Source organism: Pipistrellus hanaki (assembly GCF_964339955.1).
Source record: "Pipistrellus hanaki genome assembly, chromosome: 5".
Lineage (NCBI taxonomy): Eukaryota > Metazoa > Chordata > Mammalia > Chiroptera > Vespertilionidae > Pipistrellus > Pipistrellus hanaki.
This window is the reverse complement of record NC_140507.1, coordinates 92,262,715-92,285,780: the sequence shown is the minus strand read 5'-3', so window position 1 is coordinate 92,285,780 and position 23,066 is coordinate 92,262,715. Positions and strand designations below refer to the sequence as shown.

At 50.5% G+C, this 23,066-nt stretch overlaps 1 protein-coding gene across 4 annotated transcripts; it reads left to right on the top strand.

Moving 5' to 3' along the window:
- Positions 1 to 5,883: 5,883 nt before the first annotated feature.
- MGAT1 (alpha-1,3-mannosyl-glycoprotein 2-beta-N-acetylglucosaminyltransferase) lies at positions 5,884 to 22,584 on the top strand. Of its 4 annotated transcripts, none has more exons than XM_084885263.1 (3): positions 5,884 to 6,124; positions 7,232 to 7,663; positions 20,550 to 22,584. In XM_084885263.1, the coding sequence occupies exon 3, from the start codon at positions 20,665 to 20,667 to the stop codon at positions 22,006 to 22,008; it is 1,344 nt and encodes a 447-aa protein (XP_084741389.1). In that variant the 5' UTR covers positions 5,884 to 6,124; positions 7,232 to 7,663; positions 20,550 to 20,664; the 3' UTR covers positions 22,009 to 22,584. The 4 variants fall into 4 exon arrangements, with proteins under 4 accessions (XP_084741389.1, XP_084741387.1, XP_084741390.1 ...); XM_084885261.1 differs by lacking the exon at positions 5,884 to 6,124 and adding an exon at positions 6,232 to 6,378; XM_084885264.1 differs by lacking the exon at positions 5,884 to 6,124 and adding an exon at positions 6,794 to 7,021.
- Positions 22,585 to 23,066: the final 482 nt, after the last annotated feature.

Here is a 23,066-nt window from a genome sequence, read left to right as displayed (position 1 = left end):
CCCATTCTCTGCGGGCAATGTGTGCGCCACCGGGACTTCCTTTCGCCGCTCCCCTGGGGTTCCGCCTTACACCCCAGGCTCCCTCTGTATGAGCCTGGGTCCCCAGAATCTGGCCTAGAACTGGGGTTCAGTGCAGTTGGAACTGGGGCTCAGCACAGTCCAGAGCTTTTATCTCCTTCCCTTTAGGGAATGCCAGACTGGCACTCAGCCTCCCCCTCCTCTCCAGCTCCGTCCTCTCTAAGTGCGCAATGTGTCTCCATACCTTAGGTTTTTACAGCTCCTCTGATTTTCCTTCTGGTTTTCTCTTTCCTTCTCGTTGTAGAATTTCCAGTCAGTCAACTTTCCTATAGTTCTGGGTAATGTCCATTTTGTATTTTAGTTGTATTTTATTGAAATTGTTGTGTGAGGAGAGATGCAAATCAAAACAACAATGCGGTACCATTTCACACCTGTCAGAATGGCCAATATCAACAAATCAACAAACGACAAATGTTGGCGAGGTTGCGGAGAAAAAGGAACCCTAGTGCACTGCTGGTGGGAATGCAGCCTGGTGCAACCACTGTGGAGAACAGTGTGGAGTTTCCTCAAAAAACTGAAAATGGAACTCCCATTTGACCCAGAAATCCCACTCCTAGGACTATATCCCAAGAAGCTAGAAATACCAATCAGAAAGGATATATGCACCCCTATGTTCATAGCGGCACAATCTACAATGGCTAGAATTTGGAAACTGCCTAGGTGCCTGTCAGCAGATGATTGGATCAAAAAACTGTGGTACATCTACACAATAGAATACTATGCTGCCATAAAAAAGAAGGAATTCTCATCATTTGCAGCAATCTGGATGGAATTGGAGAATATCATGCTGAGTGAAATAAGCCAGTCAATGAAAGAGAAATACCACATGACCTCACTCATTTACGGATAATAAAGAACATTATAAACTGATGAACCAATAGATATAGAGACAGTAAAGCAACAAGCAGACTGTCAAATTACAGCAGGGAGGGTAAGGAGATCTGGGGGAGATAAGAGATCAACCGAAGGACTTGTATACATGAATATAAGTACAACCAATGGACACAAAACTCTGAGGAGGGAGGGTATGTATGGGAGGAGGGGGCAATGTTAAAATATGTACAGTTAATAATTTAAAAAAAAGAAAAAAAGAAATTGTTGTGTGAGGCTGCAGTTAGGTGTTACCTATGCCGCCATCTTGGATTCTCTTGTAGAAGTATATTTTGCAAATGGAAAAAGGTTGGCTCTTATTAAGCAGTAATAGCTACCCTGTTTCCCCGAAAATAAGACAGTGTCTTATATTAATTTTTGCTTCCAAAGATGCGCTAGGTCTTATTTTCAGGGGATGTGTTATTTTTCCATGAAGAAGAATATGGTACACATTTTTGTTAAAAGAAAATAAAGGAAAATTACCTGTATACGGTACAGTAGTTGTCAACACAAACCAGACAAGCTGTGAATCCTACAGTATCAAGAATTTACTCATTTATTCAATGACAATCATGTCATCATCTTCTAGAACATCATCATAACAATCTAATTCCTGAATTTCCTAGTGAATTTCTTGTGACTCCATTTCTTTCAGAATCAGTGGACCAAATCTCTCATGTTTAGCAATAGCACTGTCTTTAAAGGAGTACTTCTTGTCAAGGTAGCCTGCTCGCAGTGCATTTGCAATGCAACTGTCAGTGATTTTCTCCCACGAATTCTTTACCCAAGTCACAACTTCTTGCAGTTTAGGTTCCACAAATTTCCACACTAATTTCTCTCCATTCTATTTTCAATGTAGTCATTAATTTCCATGCACAAATTGTCTTTGAATGCCTTGTTTATTGCAATATCAAGAGTCTGGAGATAGGCCATCATTCCTGCGGGAATCGTTATCTGATCTATTTTTCTTTCGTGAAGAAATGTCTTCATGTCTTTAGCGTGGTGAGTGCTGGCTGCATCCCTGACTAGCAGACCTCTTTGGCTCCCTCACATAACAAGTGGCAGCATTAAATTGACCCACTTCCTTATAACTGCTTGTGTGGCCCAGGATTTTTCAGTTTCAAGAATAAAAACGCCCAAAACACATTCAATCTTTTCCTTCTTGCCCTTAGAAATGATTAAAGGTGGGATTTTAGTGCCATCCAGACGAATTGCCAAAATACAGGAAACACATGCACTTTCGTAAGCAGTGAAGGGAATGTACGCTAAGGAGGCACCCCGCTGTTCAATTGCTGTTTGAGATGATTGGCCCATAAACACTGCAGTTTCATCCATAGCAATCATGTTGGAAAGATTGTATTTAGAGAAGTCAGCATCATCAATAAAGGACTTGAATGCAAGTGCTTGCTTAATAACTTGAGTATCTTCCAAACTAAACAATATTGTAGATCTTCTTAAAGACAGTTCACTTTGCTGAAGGAAATTATCCAGCCAGTGTTGTGATGCTTTGAAGTCTTCGGGGGCTATGTCAAACTGTGGTGCCATTGCAAGGGCAAATTCTTGAATCTGAGCCCTATTCACAACCAAAGCCTTTGCTCTCCTGTCAACAACCCATTCACAGATCAGGTCTTCCAGCTCGGAAAATAATGGTTGCCGACCTGATCCACACTTGCGCTTTTTAGCATTTCCCTTGTCCACTTGTTCAATGAGGTTACCATACTCTGTTCGCCATTTTCACACCAATCGGATACTCAACATCTTCTCTTTGCAGAAAGCAGCAAGATTTTTGCCCCAAGAGTCTTCCACGATTCCTTTCTTGTACTCCACGGAGTAGCTTTTTCTTTTTGCGCTCATTTCTAGGGGTAAAAAAAAGGAATTGGGCTATCAAGGTGGGGGGAGGGGATCACTTAAAATGGCACAGGGGGGATCAGAAGGGGGAATCAAAATGGCACAGGAGAATCAGAGGGGGATTACCATTTTGATCCTCCTGTGTCATTTTGATTGCCCCCTCTGATGCTCCTGTGTCATTTTAAGTGATCCCCCTCCCCCCACCCCTGTGCCACTGAACACCTTCAGCAGACATCCCTCCTACCCCTTTATCAGACATTTACCCCCTTGGGCCTGCCTGGGGACTGTCACTGGGCTTGCTGGGGCCTGGATCTGGGCTGGAGCAGAGTCTGCCACTGACTGAGACCCTTCAGTTATCATGAGGGCGGCCGTGAGCATCAGGTAGTGTCACTAGAGACAGACCAGCACTCAGCACCTTTGCAGCGTCCTGTCCGCTCTAATCCTCCTGTTCTTCTACACGCATCTGCGAAAGTCTCCTCCTCTCTCGCACCCAGCGCTCACTGCTCACTCTGACCTCCGCTCCGCCTCCACACAGCAGTGACGTCAGGACTCCGTGTAATGTCACTGGTTGCTAGACGCCAGTCGGGCGGCCCTAGCGACCAGTTTACAGTAAATTAATTTTCATTCTGAGACAGAGCCTACGGGGGCCTTATTTTTTGGGGGGGGGATGCCTTATATTTCACTTAGAAGGAAACCTGTAAGTAGGTCTTATTTTCGGAGGATGTTTTATTTTCTGGGAAACATGGTAGTTACAATATGAATCCCCCAAATGCAAATATGTGAAGAGGATAAATTTGGAAAGTTTGATTATTTCTGGCTGCTGGGTATATAGATGATTTTTATTTTTTCATTTCTCTTATTTATGGTTTAACATTCTTCTGTAATGAATGTCTATTTCTTTTACAATAAGTTTTAAAAACTGGTAATTACATGAAGTTGAAAGGAGAGAAGAAAAGACAATTAATAAATTCTGAATTTACTGGAATTAAACTACTTGATCACTAATAAAGAAGCAAATCATAAAGTGCTAGCATTTACCTTGAATTAACTAAATTTAGTTTTTGCTACCAAAGGGACTGAGGCCTAAAACAGGAACTGACTTGAGTTATAGAAAATAAAGTTACAATTCAGACATACCCGTTTTTTAACTGTGAAATTTGTACCTGTTACAGATGTATACATATGTATAGAAAATATTTGGAAGGATATCCACTAAATTACACACACACACACACACACACACACACACACACACAAACGATTGATTTCAGAGAGAGAGAAAGGGAGAGGTAGATAGAAACATCAATGATGACAGAGAATCATTGAACAGCTGCCTCCTGCATGCCCCCCACTGGGGACCCAGCCTACCCCTTGGGCATGTGCCCTGACCAGTAATCAAACTGACTTTCTGGTTGCTGGGTTGATGCTCAACCATTGAGCCACACTGGCTGAACTCCACTCAATTTTAAAATGGTTCCCTTCAGCAGAGTGAGATTTGAGGGAGAGGGAAGACCATTTTTCTTTACAAAACTCTGTATTATTGGACTTGTTATAACGAGCATGCAAAAATCTAAGTACAATTAAAAAGCAAAAATGGTTATAACTATAGAGATATTTAGAAACACAAATAGAATCCATGGCTTGATACTAAATCATAATGCAAAATATGTATATCATGCTTATAACTGTATTTATGGATCTGTATGTGAGAGAGTACTGGATGGGAGGCCTGCATGGGAATACTCTATCATGAAAATAGTTGTTCAAGTTCATTCATTTTTTCCACAAATGTTTATTGAGCACCTACTAGGCGAGGCACATAGCCCTGTACCAGGCACTTGGGAATCAGTAAGAAATCACATCACAAAAGATATGTCAAAAGGGGTGCTTTAGGTTCCAGTTTTCAAACAGGGTAAAAAAACAAAACAAAACAAAACAAAAACAAACCAAAAACAAACAAAAAAATAACAGCCTGCAAATCTATCCAGAGTCCTGGCAAGATTCTATTAAATGGATGATGTAATGAACTCCAAAGTTTAGCAGTAACTCCTCTTGGATTCAGTGTTAAGTCAGCTCAATATATTTAGAAAAAATGCAACAAGGGTGGTTTAGGAACTTTTAAGTCTAATTGTTAGAGGCAGAAATAGACTAGTGGGGACTAGCTATAATTACAAAAAACAAAAACAAAACATTTCATCATGCTCTGTTAACCGCGACGGTTCTATTCTGATTAGAAAAAGCACATTCTAACCTGGCTGAGAGCTGTACACCCTGGGACATGGGAGCTCACATCGGAATGCAATCCATCCTCCTTTTCCCAGAGCTGCCTATCATTCTGGAAATATTTACAACCTGGTAGTCCCCGAGGTATAACGGTCACAGGCAACCCCAGCCCCACTGCCTGCAACTATGACACCTTGTCTACTTTCCCATGCCTGAAATTCTTACTTTCACCTAACTTTTGTCCTTCTACGCAATATAAGCAGCTGGCTTATGGGGAGGGGAGGGCAGATTTGTGGAAGACCTGCTGCTCTCCCATCCTGCTGGCGCTCGCTCATATCTGATTCAACCCTGTCCGCTTAACTGGCTCACGCAGTGACAGGCCCCGACCCCGTGGTTGCCCAGTCACATACGTCCCCCTCGGGAGATGGGCGTCCAGCCTGCAGGGCTTTCTAGTCGCGTCGCCGCCCGCAAACCTCTCTGCAGCCCGCAGTGCGCGCGGGGAAGGCGGCTTTGAGTCCTCTCACCCTCTTTCTCTTCATACTCGAGGAAGGTCCGCGAGGCGCAGCGAGAAAGCAGGTGATGAACAAAAGGTAACTCTCCTCTGGCACTGCCACAGAGTTCTCAACACCCCAACGGTCAGCACGGCCTTCATCATTTCTGAACTGCTTCTCGCCGGGAGACGCTGTCCGGAGCGGAGCGCCGCAGCCTCCTCCAGAGGCAGGTCCCGCGGGGGGCGCTGGCGGACGTCCGGTGGGGAAAGGGGATCAGAGGCGGCGGCAGGCCCCGCCCCACTCCCGCCCGCCCCGCCCACATCCTGCCCCGCCCCGCCCACATCCCGCCCACGTCCCGCGGAGCCGCCGTCCCGCCGTCGACACTCGCGACAGGCTGAGGCTCGTGACGCATGCGCCCTCTCCCCGCGCCGCGGGCCGGGAAGCCTCCGCGGCTCTCGCCACGCTCCGCTCCGCCCCTCCTGGCGCGGCAGCACCTGAGCCCCGCTCTGTGCCCGCCCGGCCCCCGCCGCGTCCACACCAGGCCGCCAGTCTGTGCACAGTTACTGTGGAACCACCGCAGGCCCTGCAGGCCCTCTCACGCTCCCGTGCCGGCCGTGGTGATGGGCAGGGGCTGTGGGTAGAGAAGGCGGGAAGAGGGGAGGCGGCGGTTGCCTTGGGCTCACTTCCGGAGGAGAGCGGAAGTGGCCGCGGTGGATGGGGAGGGCGGGGAGGAGCGCGAGCGGAGGGCCGGGCTGCCGAGGGTCGAGGGGGTGGGGCCTGGGCCGGCCTGGGGGACCGGGAATGGGGCCTGTTGTCGGACCCGGGGCGGGACGCGGCTTCCTGCCGGGACTGGTCGGGCGGGATTGAGGTAACGACCCGCGCAGATAGGGCGAGGGTCGTACCGACAGTGGAGGGGCGGGGGTCGGTCTAGGGAGGGTCGCTGTCACCCCCTTTCCGGTGACCCCAGAGCCCCGCGTTTCCGAGAAGAGGAGTGGGAAGAGTTAAGTTCTTGGCGAGGGGTGTGAGGGGGTCTTGTGGACGCCACGCCCCTGCAGGAAGGAAATAAGTGTGTGTGTGTGTGTGTGTGTGTGTGTGTGTGTTTAGGAATAAACTTGGAGGGGAGGAGCGGGCGGGTGGGCCCGGACTGAGGAATGGGAACCCTGTGGGTTTCCTGCAGGCTGGGGCGGGCCTCAAACACTCTTGGGAGTGGCCCCGGGAAGGAGTTGTCAGCGATTAGGAACTACGTCCCTGGCACAGTTTTGGAAGCAGAGGGGGAGGTGAGGGTGAAGGGTCTGTTGCAAAGAATGCATGTGGAAGGTCTGGATGGACGTAGTTCCTCGAGGAGAGCTGGCGATTAGAGCACCGAACCCCTTAAGGAGCTTGGGAGATGTAGGGCGATTAGCGCAGCACCAACAAGACGGACAGGAGGGACGTGTTCCTTCCCACGTTTCTTAGAAGACAATCTCCATACACCGTCAGTGCTTCTGGCTGCTTTTCTGTTGTGAGAGCAGGTGCAGTCCTTTATCCTGAGCCGTACTGATGGGGTGACAGTGGGGTCGAATGTGAGTGAAAAAGATACGTTGTGTATCTTGAATGTGTAAGGATGGGCTTTTCATGGTAGAGCATAATAAAGGGCTCTAATTTGTTAGGTAGGAAGTCTTAGGAATCCATTTGGGAATAGAATAGATTAGAAAGTGCCGTAATGTTTAAATATTCCACAGGTTAACACAGAAGTCAGCCTCCTGGGCCATGCCGGTTCTAAGGCCTGTTTTTCCTCACGAGCCCCAGCGGAAGACAGACGGGCCAGTCTTCACGGTGGATGACTTCCCCTCACTGAGCAAGAGATGGGATAGCACCTGGGCTCTGCCTGTCACCAGAACCTGGGCTTACTAAGCCAGCTGAATGAAGGGCTATAACAGCCGCCTGGGAGGGACACTGAAGCCTGCAGTGGGGGGGGAGGGGTCTGGACATGCCCCTTCCCCCCCAGACTCCTCCCCCTCAAAGTACACTCAGCCATGGACTTTGGACTCGGATAAGAGGAGAGAAGCTGCACTTTGTTTGGTGCCTCTGGTTTGGGATTCTCAGTTTTGGAAATGGAGTGCTGGATGGGGTTTGATGATCTCCAGGGGAGCAGCTAAGAGAAGAGAAGAAAGGTAAGGTTCCTGTCTCCTTTTCCACTGTGTGTCTTGCTGCTCCTTGCAGAAAGTGTGGAGTGGGCCAAGTCTGGATGCTGCCGTTCGGGAAGTGCCCCGAGGGCCCTTGCCCCGCTGGGTAACAGGAAGCCTACCTCTCCCTCACTCTCGGAGTGCAGGCCTGTTCCCAGCCTCTCCTCCGGAGGAAGGAGGACCTGTAAGGGGTTGTGAGCAATAGCAATTATGAGGTTAGGCCAAGGAGAACATGGAAAGAATTGAGCCTCTGAAGGGAGGTTGGGTTAGATTCCCTGTAAGGGTCTTTACAACACTGCGATAGTAGGATTCCCAGTCAGTTGGGGCCAAACTAAGAGGCTGGTGTGCAGCACCCAGGCAGAGGCAGGCTGTTACGTTTTGAGGAGCTGAGGAGAACTGCCTTGAGAGAGTGGGTTGGAGATGGTCTATGTAACCTCCTTCCTCGACAAGGGAGTTTAGGCTATGAAAACTCATGGAAAGATCAGAGCAACAGATAGGCATCAGTAGGATTTGTGTTCTAGCTCTTGCTCTCTTATTGTACAACCCTAGATACATATGGGTTTTTTTAAAATTTATTTTTTTAAATACATTTTTTTGATTTTTTACAGAGAGGAAGGGAGAGATACAGAGTTAGAAACATTGATGAGAGAGTCATTGATCAGCTGCCTCTTGCACGCCCCCTACTGGGGATGTGCCTGCAACCAAGGTACATGCCCTTGACCAGAATCGAACCTGGGACCTTTCAGTCCGCAGGCCGAGGCTCTATCCACTGAGCCAAACCAGTTTCAACTAGATACATATGTTGGTTCATCTCTGCCATGCTCTCTTCACCTGCAACATGGGAATAACTAGCTTTCCAAGTCCCTCTCCGGTTATTACAAGGAGCAAAGGAAATGATAGATTTTGACAAGTATCCAGGGCATGTACTTATTTATAACACAGTAACATGGACATAGATTGATATGCTTGTATAACTGTCACATAGAGAAAAGCTCTGTTCTTTTACTGAATTAGTGTGCTGGCACAGCCCTAATGGCCTCAATTAAAAGCCTACCCTGAATTTGTCTCATCTTGTTGTTATTAAATAATCCCTGGGGTCATCAAGTTATGGAAAGGTATATGGGTCCAAGAACTTAGATGGAGGGATTCTAGCCCTCAGGGTTCTCCAGCCAAAGTGTACTGTGCCTCTTCAAGAGCGGGGAGGAATGTTTTAAGTCCCAAAGCCTCTAGGGCCAGGTGTCTGGTTGGGAGATGGAGCCTTTTTTCTTGGAGTGAGCACTGGGCCTTTCCTTCCTAGTCTTCTCTCCTGCCCTTTAAGATGACAGTTTTTTTCTAACTGCCATCTCTTAGCGCTTTACATTCTCGAAGGCCCTGTACCCACCTAATGAAGACCTTCTCACCTCCTGCCTGTTCCTTCTTGGAACTCCCATTTCCCTGGGCCAAGATGCTTTTCTCAGTGACAGCAAAGGAGAAAGTATTGGGAGAAAGGAGAGACATTGGGAATTTTGATAGACAGTGTGGTATAGTGGCCTGGGTGATGGGCAGGAAGCTCGGCTTCAGGCATCCCTCTACTAGAGAATTCTCCATCTAACTAGCTGTGTAAACATCTGGGCCTCACATTCAGTGGCACAATAATATGGGAATTTGCTGAAAATCCTGAACCTGTGATTCAGTTTCTTTTTACCCCCTCCTTCCTTCCCGGCCACAGGAGTCCCTGACTTCCCTAATGGCCCGAGGGCGGGGCCAGCAGGTCTGGGTGGAGTCCCTGGTCCTGAGTTGTTCTCCTTCTGTGGTCTGATGCCTGGGGGAGCTCTCTTTGAGCCCAGGTTTCTATTATAGACGGTCCAGATTTCAGGAAGGGATGCCATCTCTCCCAGCTTCACCCAGCAAATTCTTGTGTTGGTTACTGCTTAGAACTGGGATCACAACAGTCCCTCGGGTAGATGTGGTTCCCAGGATGCCTCTGTGCCCTGTGAGTACTTGGGAACACGTGAAGTACCATGGGGTTGTGTGTATTCACGTAGTGCTTACATCATATGAAGTGTCCAGGCTGTTGTGCTGTGTCAGTTCTTATCACCATTTGTGAGGAGGAAAGAGGGGTTATTTCCCTAGTTTGATGTGTGAAAGGAAGCTGCAGAAGCTCTGATCAAGAAAGCTTGCCTGAGTATGGAATGGCAGGCCTGTGAGTGCCTGCCCAATACTGTGCTGCTTCTATAGCATCTGACCTGCCAAGGGCCGTCTGGATTCTGCTGTGAATCCCCAGGGAGGGGAACTTGGCCATACAGCCTCTGTGGTAAGATTTCTTCTTTGGGGTAAGCCAGAATTCCTCTCCCCTATCATTTCTATAGAAAGCACTAGTCCTGCCCTCTGCCTGACCCTTCCACAAGAGTGTCCCCACAGGACAGCCATCGGCCTTCTCACAGAGGCACCAGGAAGGCCGATTGGCCCCAGGACCAGTGACAGATTTGACCAAATGTGAGTGTGTGTTAACTTATTTATATCCTTTTTTCCAAAAGGAATTGTAGGTAGCTAATGAAAAGCTCCACTTCACACACATTGCTCAATAGTGATGGTGTTAATCTTTTCTCATTTCTTTGATCTTGAGGAGCTGAGTTTCTGGGTCTCCATGGGGAGTGGGAAATATTGGGAAGAAGGAAGGGGGAAATAGAAGTAACATTGATTTAAAATATGTCTTTTACTTCTGATGGTTTCAAGCCAAGATCTGTTTGAAGTTCAGAGCATGAATTCTTTCCAAATTGTAAAAAATTCAGGTTTTCTTGGGCATGATTTGAGGAGGGCAGTTTCCTGAAATAATTTTCACTTCCTTCACCTTATTCCTCCAGTCATTGTTTAGAAGTGGTAGGGGTGAACAGGATATAGTATTGCCCCTTCTGTGCTCTTAATCTATAAGCAGATCCTTCTAGTCCTTCCATTTTCACATAATCAATTCTGAGTTTCATCCCTGAAATCAGACTCCTTGTTTCTTCTGTCCTTATTCCCCCCAAACCCCGCCCCATGAACCTCCATCAGCCCATTTCAATTGTCTAACAGTCTTTTCTGTCTGGGACAGTCCTCTTGCACTTGGCTGGTTTCTACTTAGGTCCTCCTGTGAGCCTTGGAATGTAAACAAAGGACAGTAGTGCTGAGGTATGAGTGTTGGTGTGCAGACAGTGCTCCGTATTATTCCCCATTGAACTTCCTTAGATGGAGAAGAACTATTGTTAGAGGTGGGACTCTGACATCGCATGGGTTGGTGGGTCTCCCCACCTTTCAGCATCCCGCTATATCCTTTGTCCTGAAGTGGTTTTAGCTACTGATATCTTGGATCTACAAACCATTGTTTCCCAACTTTTTACACTTTTATGAAACTACTAGAGACCTGGTGCATGAAAATTCATGCGTGGAGTGGGGGTCCTTCAGCCTGGCCTGCCCCCTCTCACAGTCCAGGAGCCCTCAGGGGATGTCCTATGATGTCCTAAGCCACAATCTGGCCTCCCTCTGAGGGAGGCAACTGGCCGATCAGGGAAAGGCAATGCCCCCATCATGCCTCTGCTGCTGCCACTGCCGGCCACTGAAGCTGCCTCAGCCTTGGCCCTCACAGCCGCTGCAGCTTGCCTGAGCCTCATCCTGGACCTTGTTGCCTGAGCCTTGGGCCCTCACAGTGGCAGCCACCCTCTGTGGCTTGCCTGAGCCTGGAGCTGCTGCTTTGTCTGGAAGACATCTGCCCTAATTAGCATATTACCCTTTTATTAGTATAGATTCCTTTCCCTCTTGTTCTGACATGGAGTGTGAGTGTGTAGACCTCCCCTGACCCTTACAGGAGGAAGAGCTTAGAGAAGGCAGAGGTGCAGACATTGGCCACTGGCTGGCACATGAGCATGGGCTCACATCTCCTGCCATAGTCCACAGTCAGCTAAGCTGGAGACCGGGGACACACACACACACTTCAGCCTCACTGCTGTGTCAGCTCTTCTCTCACTCTGCTCTCTCAGGGCTGAGCTCGAACTTCTACCAAGATTTCCCTGCTGCCCACTCGGCACCCGTCATGCTAGCACATAGACATCTCAGAGAGCACTGCGTGAAAGGTGCGTGAGGACTCCAGCTTCGGAGGCAGGGGTGCCTGGGTCCAAAACTCAGCCAGGGCTCAACGAGGTCTCATGCCCTTCATCATTTGGCACTTTCACCCTGAGCCTCAAATTCCTCATCTGTGGAACCGGATGATAATGCAGAGCTGCTAGGAGGGTTAAAGGAGAGAGGCTGAGGGAGGGGTCTGGCCTGTGGAGGCCTCTGTGGACTTTTGTTTTAGCACCTCTAGTCCAGGTAGGGGCCTTTAGAACCCTGCAAAATCCACGTTTCATGCGAAGTAGTCAGTGAGTAACCAGCACCACAAAGGTCAGCCTGCTCTGCCCTGCACCGCAGGGAGGGAAGCGGCTGGGGAGGGGAGGGCCGGTGCAATATGTGCTGACCACATGTTAGGGCTGGCCCTGGACTGGCCCTTCTCAGGAAAGTCTACTGAGCAGTCAGCACTCAGCTCCCCTCCCTCACTTCTCATGTCAGATATAGGCATGTAGGCTTTTCTGGATCTGCCTCCTACCCCCTTTCACAGGGCTCTCACAAAATCCTGTGACTGAGTCCTTTCCTCCCTAGGTGGTGGGTGGTTCTACCTTAGGGACATGTCTGTCTCTGCTTTCACTCAAACTGACAATCCCCGCCAAAAAGAAAGAACGAACCACAATGGGCCCTCTCCTGCTTTGGGCTACAGGTGTCATACACCCCTCCCCCTTCCCGTTTGGCACCCTGTGGTTCTAACATTGTATGAGGGCCTCTGCTGTCCCTCGCTTCTTCCCGGATGCCCCCAGACTATTGGCCTAGGGTTTGGCAAACGCACTACCTAGCACTGCCCCGCATGTCGGGCAGGGCTCTGCTCCCCAACTCCGGGGCTGGGGAGGGAGAGGCGGGAGAAGTCCGGCCTGGAGGGCTCGAGGGTGTCGCTGGGGTCGGGTAGCGACCGGTGCAGCTGCATTTGCGAGCTGGGAAGGCCCAATGCTGACAGCTGCCTCCAAGCAAGCGCCTCCCGGAATTGGGGCCCCGGGGAACCGGCGGGCGGCGAGAAGGGGCGGGGAGGAGCGGCCTGGGCGAGGCGGGCGGCCGGCCCCGCCCCCGGGCCGCCCCGCCCCGGACCGCCCCCGGGAAGGGCCACGTTGCCCGTCGGCGGCCGGGCAGGCGGAAGGCGCCGGGCGCCAGGCTCGCTCCCGCACCCCCCGGCGGGCCGAGCTGCGGACGGGAAGTTGGGAGGACCTGGTGAGTGGGGCCGGGACGCCGGCGTTCGGCAGCTCCGGAGCTTGTCCCGGGAGGTGACGGGGTCCGAGCGGGGGCGGCCCCCGGGAGCGGAGCGGGCGCCTCTGGGCGCCGTCCCGGCCGGAGCAGCTGCCCCTTTCCGAGCCTCCGTGGCCCCGACAGCTCCGGCGCTCGGGCGCGGCCGCCGCCCTCCGGCTGGAAGCCGCCGTGTTCCGCTTTGGGAGTGCGGCCTCCACTGCGGGACGGAGGCGGATGTGAAACTCGGTCGCAGGCGCCCGTGGGTGCGGGCCGGGGAGGTGGGGTCGCCGCCGGGGAGGGTTTGGGGAGCCAGAATGCGAGGTGGCCTTTCCCAAACCCGCCCCAGCGTCCTGTCCACAAGTTACAGGGGTTCTTTCTTCTCAGCCGTAAGGAAGAATTAACTTAAGGTGAAAATATGTAAATTGGCGAGAAAACTTTTTCCCTGTTTGCTGCTGGGTGTAGAGTAGGGGCTCCTGAGGTCCCATCTTGTAAACTGGAGCGGGAGGGACCGTGCAGGCTGGTTTGCATCTCCATCGAGCAGGCAGCGAAGCCCAGGGCGAGGCTCCCCCTGGGTTAACCCTTGCCCCTGTGATGTGTTTAATTAGTCTTGCTTTAGAACAGTGATTTTCAATCTTCTTCCATCTCATGGCACACATAAACTAATTTCCAAAAATGTTTATGATCTGACAAAAAAAGTAGGTATAACTTTGGTTCATTCACACCACATGGTTATTGTTGTGGTGGCTGTTGTCCTTTTTGTATTTGACAATTTAAAGAAAAGAGGTCAGTGCCTCTGACTACATAGCGAGGTATTGCATGTGTTAAAAATTTTTGCAGCGCACTTCTGAATATGCAGCCTTTTCTCTTAGATGTCATATCCACCAGGACCTGCCTCCCAGGGTGAATCATTGCTGCTGACCCCATTCCTGGAGACCAGTGAGCTCTGGGTCCCCACTTCTGTGCCCTTATGGCTAGAACGCATTGTCTAACCTCAGTGCATCTGTGACAGTCAACTCACTTTCTCTTCATCAGCGGAGATCAGGGACATTGATGATCCAAATCAACCCTCTCTTCAGTGAGGGAACCAGGTCACAAGGGGTCAAGTGACTTGCCCAGGTTACCTGTTTGCTGGTGCTGGATGGCCTGAATCCCCGGCCTTCAGGCTTTTACTGGGCTAGACAGTGGTGGGCAAATTGTGGCTCGCAAGCCACATGCGGCTCTTTGGCCCCCGAGTGTGGCTATTCCACAAAATAACACGGCCTGGGCGAGTCTAGTTTGAAGAAGTGGCATTAGAAGAAGTTTAAGTTTAAAAAATTCTGCTCTCAAAAGAAATTTCAATCGTTGTCCTGTTGACATTTGGCTCTGTTAGAGTTTGCCGACCACTAGGCTAGCATCGTACTTCTCCCTAGCCTTTTCTTTTCCAGGATAATAACCAGCACCCTTTCTGTCCTAGGTCTTATTTTCTAAGCCCTTGAATTATTTAGTGTGTCTTCTCTGACTCCCTTTCAGTTCTTCCATCCTTCTGAAATTATGGAGCCTGGTATGTGATACAGGAGTCTAGTGGATGTCTAATAATGAACAAGAAGTAATTCATTACCTGTGCCATGTTCTCTGTTTTCTGAATATTTTAGGTAGTTTTTTTTTGTTGTTGTTGTTGTTTTTAGATACTTTTTTTGATTTCAGAGAGGAAGGGAGAGGGAGAGAAATAGAAACATCAATGATGAGAGAGAATCATTGATGGGCTGCCTCTTGCATGTCCCCTACTAGGGATTGAGCCCACAACCAAGGCATGTGCCCTTGACTGGAATCAAACCCGGGACCCTTGAATCCACAGGCTGATGCTCTGTCCACTGAGCCAAACCGTCTAGGGCTAGGAAGTGCTTTTTAACATACTAAGCAAGGCAGAAATAGAAGGGAAAGTCTGTCATATTCCTTCAACTCCTCTACTTTTAAAAAACTAAATCTGACTTCTCCATTATTGCTTACAATGGGAAGTTGACTGTCTGGGGTTCTCTTGCTATTTGAGAAACATAGATGGAGAATGCCATGGAACTAGAGTGTTAGAAAGGGATCTCAGCTCCTAGGCTACCCTTCAGATGAAGAAATGGAGACTCGTAGGGGATGGTGGGGCTTGCCCAGTGCTTCCTGGCTTTGGCTGAGGGTTTTATGAACTAAAAAGGCTCCCACTGCAGGTGTCTTTGTACTTGGTGTGGATCAGCTATGTTACTTCTCTAAAGAAAAACTCTAGCAAGTCAAAAACAGTTTTGAGTCTGTGCCTTGCAGACAAGTGTCATTAAGAACAGAACATGAGAGACTCAAGCCAGTGTTATAGACAGTTGATCTATTTTAGAAAGGAAGGTGTGGCAGATTGTATTTTCCCAGAATGGCACACCCATAAATATCTCATTGCACGTGTTACCGTTAGACTTGTCCTCCTGCCACCCCGTGTTGGGGTTTGTGGTTCTCCCCCTTTGAATGTGGACAGGGACTTGTGATTCTGACTTGTGAGTAAGGCAGACATGCTCCAAGGCTGGATCCTGAAAAGGATCCTTAGCTTGCTGTCTTTCTTGGGACGCTCACCTTTGGAACTCAGCCATCATGTTCAGAGGAAGCCGAGGGCACATGGAGAGGCCTGTGGAGGGTTCCAGCCTGTGCTCCAAGCTGCTATCTCAGCCAACTCCAACTTCAACCTGCAGATGTGTGAGAATGAGCATTTAGGGGAGCCCGTCCCCAGCTTTTGAGTTTTCTAGCTGAGGTCTCAGACATTGGGGAGCAGAGGCAGGTTATCCCCTGTGTCCCACTGTCCAAATTCCTGACCGATGGACACTGTGAGAGGGAATACATGATTGCTCTTGTTTTAAGCCAGTCGGTGTTTCCATTCAGCAGTAGATATCTAATAAGGAAGGGATGTGAGTAGACGCAGGCCTTCAGAGTTTGGATGTGGGGCCTGAGCACAGAGGCAAGAAGAACTCGTGCCCTGCTTGTCAAGGGCATAAATTCTGTTTTACTCATTATATTGGTTACTTTTTGCCTCATAATGAATCATCCCAAAACTTAGAAACAACAGAATCATTTTATTCCTACCTCAGCTACGTGGTTCTTGCTCCTGGTCTTTGGTGAAGTTGCAGTCAGATGTGGCTGAGCTGGGATCATCTGAAAGGCTTCCTCCATGTCTAATCAACTGGAACACCTAAAGGTGTCCTGTCCATGTGGCTTGGACTTCCTCTTGCATTGGTGGCTGGGGGTCACAAGCAAGCATCTCAGGAGTACCAGGTGGAAACTGTGGCCTTCTTGTAAGGTGACCAGATAGTCCCACTTTTGGTGGGACAATCTGATTTTTAACAATTTTCCCCGCGTACCACAGCGTTTTAAAAAAGAACCTTTCCAAAAATCGGGACTGTCCCGCCAAAAGTGGGACAATCTGGCCGAAACCGGTTTGGCTCAGTGGTAGAGCGTCGGTCTGCGGACTGAAAGGTCCCAGGTTCGATTCCGGTCAAGGGCATGTACCTGGGTTGCGGGCACATCTCCAGTAGGGGGTGTGTGCAAGAGGCAGCTGGTCGATGTTTCTCTCTCATCGACGTTTCTAGCTCTCTCTCTCTCTCCCTTCCTCTCTGTAAAAAATCAATTAAAAAAAAGTGGGACAATCTGGTCACCTTACCTTCATGGCTAGTTTCACAGTCACATGTCAAAGGGAGGAAACACAGGCCCTCTCCCCCTCCCCCCTCCCGCTGGCGGGAGGACAGTCCTCACTGACATGGGATTGGTCATAGTCATCCTTGGGAATGTAATCCTCCACTCATGCTGCTGGTTTGTTTTATTGCTCCTTGGTGTATTTAATAATGCAGGCAGACCTCCTTCCAACTACTTGTATTTTATACGTGTGCCACGCTGTGATAGGCTTAGAAGTCATAGAGCCTCTTTCCAATGGAGCCAGGGAGGGCACGGCCACAGGTTCTGTCTATTATAGTGTGGTGGACAAACACAGATGTGGAGAGAGTGTGGTGGGAGTCTAGTTGAGGGAAGATTTGGTTCTGCCAGGAATGTTACAGAAGGACTTACGTGGATGGGCTGTAAAGATGTGTGAGTGCTTGCAAGTGGGGAGCACTTCATAGAGGAGCCAGCAGAGCAAAGACACAGGAGCGCACAAGCATCAGGGGGGGTGGGGGGGATAAATAAGTCAGAGGATGGGGTTCGTGGGATTGTGGGTGGAGGCAAGTTTGAAAAGGGATGTTTGAGACAGTTTGTTGTGGAGACTGTGTGTCATAATATTAAGTTTGAGTTTTATTCTGCAAGCAGTGACAGCCTCGGGGTTTTTGTTGTTGTTAATCCTCATCTGAGGATATTTTTTCATTGATTTTTAGAGAGTAGAAGGGAGGGGCAGAGACAGAGAGAGAGAGAAACATAGATGTGAGAGAGACACATTAATTGGTTGCCTCCCACACGAGCCCCCACCAGGGTCAGGGCTCGAGCCTGCAAATGAGGTATATGCCTTTGATGGGACTTGAACCTGGGACCCTTCAGTTCAAGGGTCAATACTCTTATCACCTGAGACAGCCTTGTGATTTTCAAAATAGGTTAGTGCTGTGACCAGGCATGCACTTTTAGAAGGAGGTTCGTCCTTTGGGGGTCTTGGCTTAGAGGGAAACAAGGTTAGTGATAGATAGGCCAGCTGAGAGGTGGCCTATCTATATAATTCACTAATTCAGTTTTAAAATAATATTTTATGCCCTAGACAGTTTGACTCAGTGGCTAGAGTGTCAGCCTGCAGACTGAAGGGTCCCAGGTTTGATTCTGGTCATGGGCATGTACCTTGGTCGCAGGCTTGATCCCTGGCCCAGGTCCGGGGCATATGTGGGAGACAACCAATCGATGTGTCTCTCTCACATCGATGTTTCTCTCTCTCTGTCTCTCCTCCTCCCTTCCACTCTGTCTAAAAATCAGTGGAAAAAATATCCTCCGGTGAGGGTTACAACAAAAAATAATATCTATATATATAAAAGCCTAAGTGACTGTTATGACCAGACAACAGGCCCATAACTATGATGTGCACTGACCACCAGGGGGCAGACACAACCTCCCTCTGCTGGCTAACTTTCCTTGGTCCCTCCCCCCTGGACCGGATAGATCAGCCTGATCGGGACTGGGTGAGGCAGCCCCGATCTCTGGGCAGGCTGAGGGACCTCACCCATGCATGAATTTGTGCACCAGGCCTCTAGTTTTATAATATGGAAAAACAGTTCAGATTAAAGGGTTTGAGGCCTTCAAATAGGATGATGGCAGTGAGTACTGTCTCTTTCATTTTCATAATTTTGAAATTCTTGAGACTGGATGTGTTCCAAAATTTAGAATATTTTGGATTTTAAAAAGATGATCTGAGCCCTACCCAATATGCCTCAGTGGATAGAACATCGACCTGCGGACTAAAGATTCTGGTCAAGAGCATATACCTGATTTGCTGGCTCAATCCCCAGTAGGGTGTGTAGGAGGCAACCGATCAATGATTCTCTCATCATTGATGTTTCTCTCTCTCTCTCCCTCACTCTCTCTCTGAAATCAATAAAAACATATTAAGTTAAAAAAAAAAAAAAATCTGAGAACCACAGGATTTTACTTATATGTGGGATATAAAACTGAAACTCATGGACACACAGTGTGGTGGTTGCTAGTGGCAAGGGAGGGGGTGAAGTGGGCATAGTATATGGTGACAGAAGATGATTTGACTTTGGGTGATGGACACAGAGCATAATATATAGATCTTGTATCAGAAATCTACACCTGAAACCCATGTGATCCTATTAACCAATGTCACCCCCATGTATGTAAATAAATAAATAAATAAATAAATAAATAATGATCTGGTGCATTTATGATGTAGTGTAATGTCTGGAGCAGCACACCATAATCCAACATATTTATTTCTGTAGCAAAATGCATGACTAGTCACACTAAGTGGGATTAATAAAGACTATCAATAGCCTCACATTAGATCAGATCAGATTTCACCAAATGAAGGTAAGTTGGATTTTACTGCCAAATGAGTGTAGAAAACTTCGGTTTTTTAGCTCCTTGTGGACTTGGGAATTGCAGTTAAAGGATTGTGGGTTTGTGGCCAGTTTTTAGGTCATAGGCATAGCTCCTGAATGTTGAGGACCCAGCACAGCAGTTTGGCACACCGGGCAGCTGATCCTCACCCCCAAGTAGCTTGTAGCCAGAGGAGATCTGACATGTGTTAGACATCCGGAAAGTTGTCCTGGTAGATGATACGAGCCAGAGCGCACGAGGCGAAGACAAGGAAGAGCAGATCAGGCATCAGGCACACGCAGAGGCCCCGAGTGGGCGCGGGTGTTTGGGGCCTGGAAGGAAGCTAGCAGAGTGGAGCAAAGGAGCCGCAGACGGGACAATGAGTGACTGACTGGTGTGTATATCGTCAGGTGCCAGGCACTGTTCTGAACACCTGATATGGATTTTCTCACCCAATCCTCAGCAGTCCAATGGGGTATTTGATGAGGGGAGGAAATTGAGTCTCTGAGATGTGAAGAAATGTGGCCCCAGGCTCTCTGGCTTGCCCTTGTTACTCGCATATCTTTCTGATGGTTCCGAGCAGTGCTTCCTGGAGGAGTATGTGGCCAAAAGTCTGGCCTTCTGGGCTTGCTCATCTCTAGGGCACAGCCAGCTACTAGGAGAGAGGGCAGTCTTGCTCTGGAGAATATGTGGACAAGCAGGAGGGAACGGCACTGGGACTGTGGAACAGCCTGTGTGGGAAGCTGAGAGGTCTGGGGAAGGGTGTGCCGCGTTCTTTTATGGCAAGAGGAACAAGTCTGTTTGGGAAGTTAGAGAAAGGGGTCCTGGGCCGGCGAACAAGGGCCAGCGTGCTAAGGCGGAGGCCTGGCTGCACTGTGGCAGCTGTTTCCTGTTGGCCGTGGGGCCACTGTCATGTTTACGGACTTGCTAAGAATTTGGTCTGCTGAGGGCCTTCAGAAACTGCTTTGATCTGCATGGTGAAGGTCCGAACATGGACCACATCCTTACTGGGGCGGAGGCACACGCAGGGGCGGGGGAGAAACTGGAAATCCATGTGTCTGCCTGATTGGTGTATGATCACTGATAAAACAGGAAGTTAAAGACCCTGTGCAATGGACGGTGGTTTCTGAGAAGACTGGTGGTGTGGAGCCGTAGGGGATGGTTTCTGGGAGGAGACAGGTGGTTTGGTGCTGGCAGGCGCTGAGGGAGCCTCCAGGTCCCTTTAGAGCAGTGGTTCTCAGCTTTTCTGACGCCACGATTTAGTACAGCTCCTCATGTGGTGGTGACCCCCAACCATAAAATCATTTTTGTTGCTACTTCATAACTGTAATTTTGCTACTGTTATGAATCGTAATGTAAATATCTGTGTTTTCCAATGGTCGTAGGCGACCCACAGATTGAGAACCCTTAGCAGGATCGCCTAAGAGCCCTGGCGTGCCTGCCTCCTGCTTTTCGCCTTTTCCTGGAATACCCCTCACCCCACCCATGCTGCCGCATGCCTTTGTGGTGATGGCTGCTGTTCTGTCTTCTCTCCTAGGCGCTTGCTGCTTCCTAATCCCAAAGCCTGGAGGACACATCCCTAGAAGGGCGGGCGTGAGACCGGCCAGCAGGGCCGCTTGAGCGCCCCCTCGTGGCTCCCCGCGGGGGCCAGGATGCTGAAGAAGCAGCCTGCAGGTCTTGTGCTGTGGGGCGCCATCCTCTTCGTGGCCTGGAACGCCCTGCTGCTGCTCTTCTTCTGGACGCGCCCCGTGCCCAGCCGGCTGCCCTCGGACGGCGCTCTGGATGACGACCCCACCAGGCTCACCCGCGAGGTGATCCGCCTGGCCGAGGACACCGAGGTGGAGCTGGAGCGGCAGCGGGGGCTGCTGCAGCAGATCTGGGAGCACTCTGTGCGGCGTGGCCAGCGGCGGAGGGTGCCCACTGCGGGCCCACCTGTGCCGCCACAGGGGCCCGTGACCTTGCCGCCAGCTGTGATCCCCGTCCTGGTTATCGCCTGTGACCGCAGCACCGTCCGGCGCTGTCTGGACAAGCTGCTGCACTATCGGCCCTCGGCCGAGCGCTTCCCTGTCATCGTCAGCCAGGACTGCGGGCACGAGGAGACAGCTCAGGTGATAGCCTCCTATGGCAGCGCCATTACCCACATCCGACAGCCCGACCTGAGCACTATCGCGGTGCCCCCCGAGCACCGCAAGTTCCAGGGCTACTACAAGATCGCGCGCCACTACCGCTGGGCCCTGGGCCAGGTCTTCCACAGGTTCAAGTTCCCCGCGGCCGTGGTGGTGGAGGATGACCTGGAGGTGGCCCCGGACTTCTTCGAGTACTTCCAGGCCACGTACCCGCTGCTGAGGGCCGACCCCTCGCTGTGGTGTGTGTCTGCCTGGAACGACAACGGCAAGGAGCAGATGGTGGACGCGAGCCGGCCCGAGCTGCTCTACCGCACCGACTTCTTCCCCGGCCTGGGCTGGCTGCTGCTGGCCGAGCTGTGGGCCGAGCTGGAGCCCAAGTGGCCCAAGGCCTTCTGGGACGACTGGATGCGGCGGCCTGAGCAGCGGCAGGGCCGGGCCTGCCTGCGGCCCGAGATCTCCAGAACCATGACCTTCGGCCGCAAGGGGGTGAGCCACGGGCAGTTTTTTGACCAGCATCTCAAGTTCATCAAGCTGAACCAGCACTTTGTGCCCTTCACCCAGCTGAACCTGTCGTACCTGCGGCAGGAGGCCTATGACAGGGATTTCCTTGCCCGCGTCTATGGCGCCCCTCTGTTGCAGGTGGAGAAAATGAGGACCAGTGAGCGGAATGAGCTGGGGGAGGTGCGGGTGCAGTACACCAGCAGGGACAGCTTCAAAGCCTTCGCCAAGGCCCTAGGAGTCATGGATGACCTCAAGTCGGGGGTCCCGAGGGCCGGCTACAGAGGCATCGTCAGCTTTCTGTTCCGGGGCCGCCGTGTCCACCTGGCACCCCCGCAGACCTGGGAGGGCTACGATCCCAGCTGGAATTAGCGCCGCCCTCTCCGGCCCCTCCTTGCCACGTCACACGCTGAGACAGACTGGGTCCTGGCTGCACCCTCCTCTCTGTGTCTCCTGGGTCCATTTATCTTTTTATCTTATTTTTGAGTGGCATTCGAGTGCACAGATGAGAAGGTGAAGATGATTCGCCCAATCTTGAGAGGTTCAAATCAGGGGAAACTTTCTGGGGTACGTTGGGGGGTACTGAGCACTGTGTGGTAGGCAGAGACTGGGCTTTTATGTGCCAATTTTTCTCCTGGGGCGTCTGCAGAGAGGCTGGCAATTTGAGTTCTCTTGCCCAGGCCTCTTTTCCTGTCCTGGCTCTCACAGCCAGATACGGGCCCTTCTCTTGTGCCTGACCCGCCCCCGCTTGGAGGGGGAGCTGGGTCTGGTGAGAAGAGGACAGACAGATTTGTGGCCATAACGAGACCAAGCATCTAGGTCTGGGCGGAGTTTGTTAGGTTGTCAGGGTTTATGCCTCCCGCCTGTTTCCCCCCCTCTCCTCTCTCCTCACACAGCTCTTTCCTGCCGCCTGACAGCTCTGATTCTAAGATGGAAACTGAAGGGAAAGTCAGACCTCTCCTCAGCCTGTCCCTGGCAGTGGGGGGAGGGATGGGGGGAGCTTGGTGTGCGGGCACCCTCTCTCTCCTGCCTCAAAGAACCAAGCTGCCCCAGCCCCTCCTTTCTGCAAGCAGGTCCTTTCCTGTCCTCTCAGGAGGGCTCTGAGCTGGCTCGGTGGGGGCAGGTTAGCTCCGGTGTTGCTTTCCCCTGGGGTTTGCTGCACAGGCTCCTCTCTGAGACCTTGGCTTTTAGCGGTCCCCTCAGTGTGAGGCAAAGCAGCCAGGACAGGACGGCCCAGACATCCCTCCTTCATGTGTGCGTGCACCGCCCCCCCGCCCCCCCCCACACACACACCCTGTATCTGTGCAGGTTAGGATGCAGACGGGGGCTTGGAGAGCAATGTCTGCTTTTGTTTCTTGCCCGACCTCGGTTCATGGAAGAAAGTTGAAGCTGCAGAATTATTTTCAAAAATAAAAGGCTGAATTGTCTGA

What these genes read in the sequence shown, in the direction of transcription:
- MGAT1 (XM_084885263.1), top strand. Translation starts at nt 20,665, where the DNA reads ATGCTGAAGAAGCAGCCTGCAGGTCTTGTGCTGTGGGGCGCCATCCTC.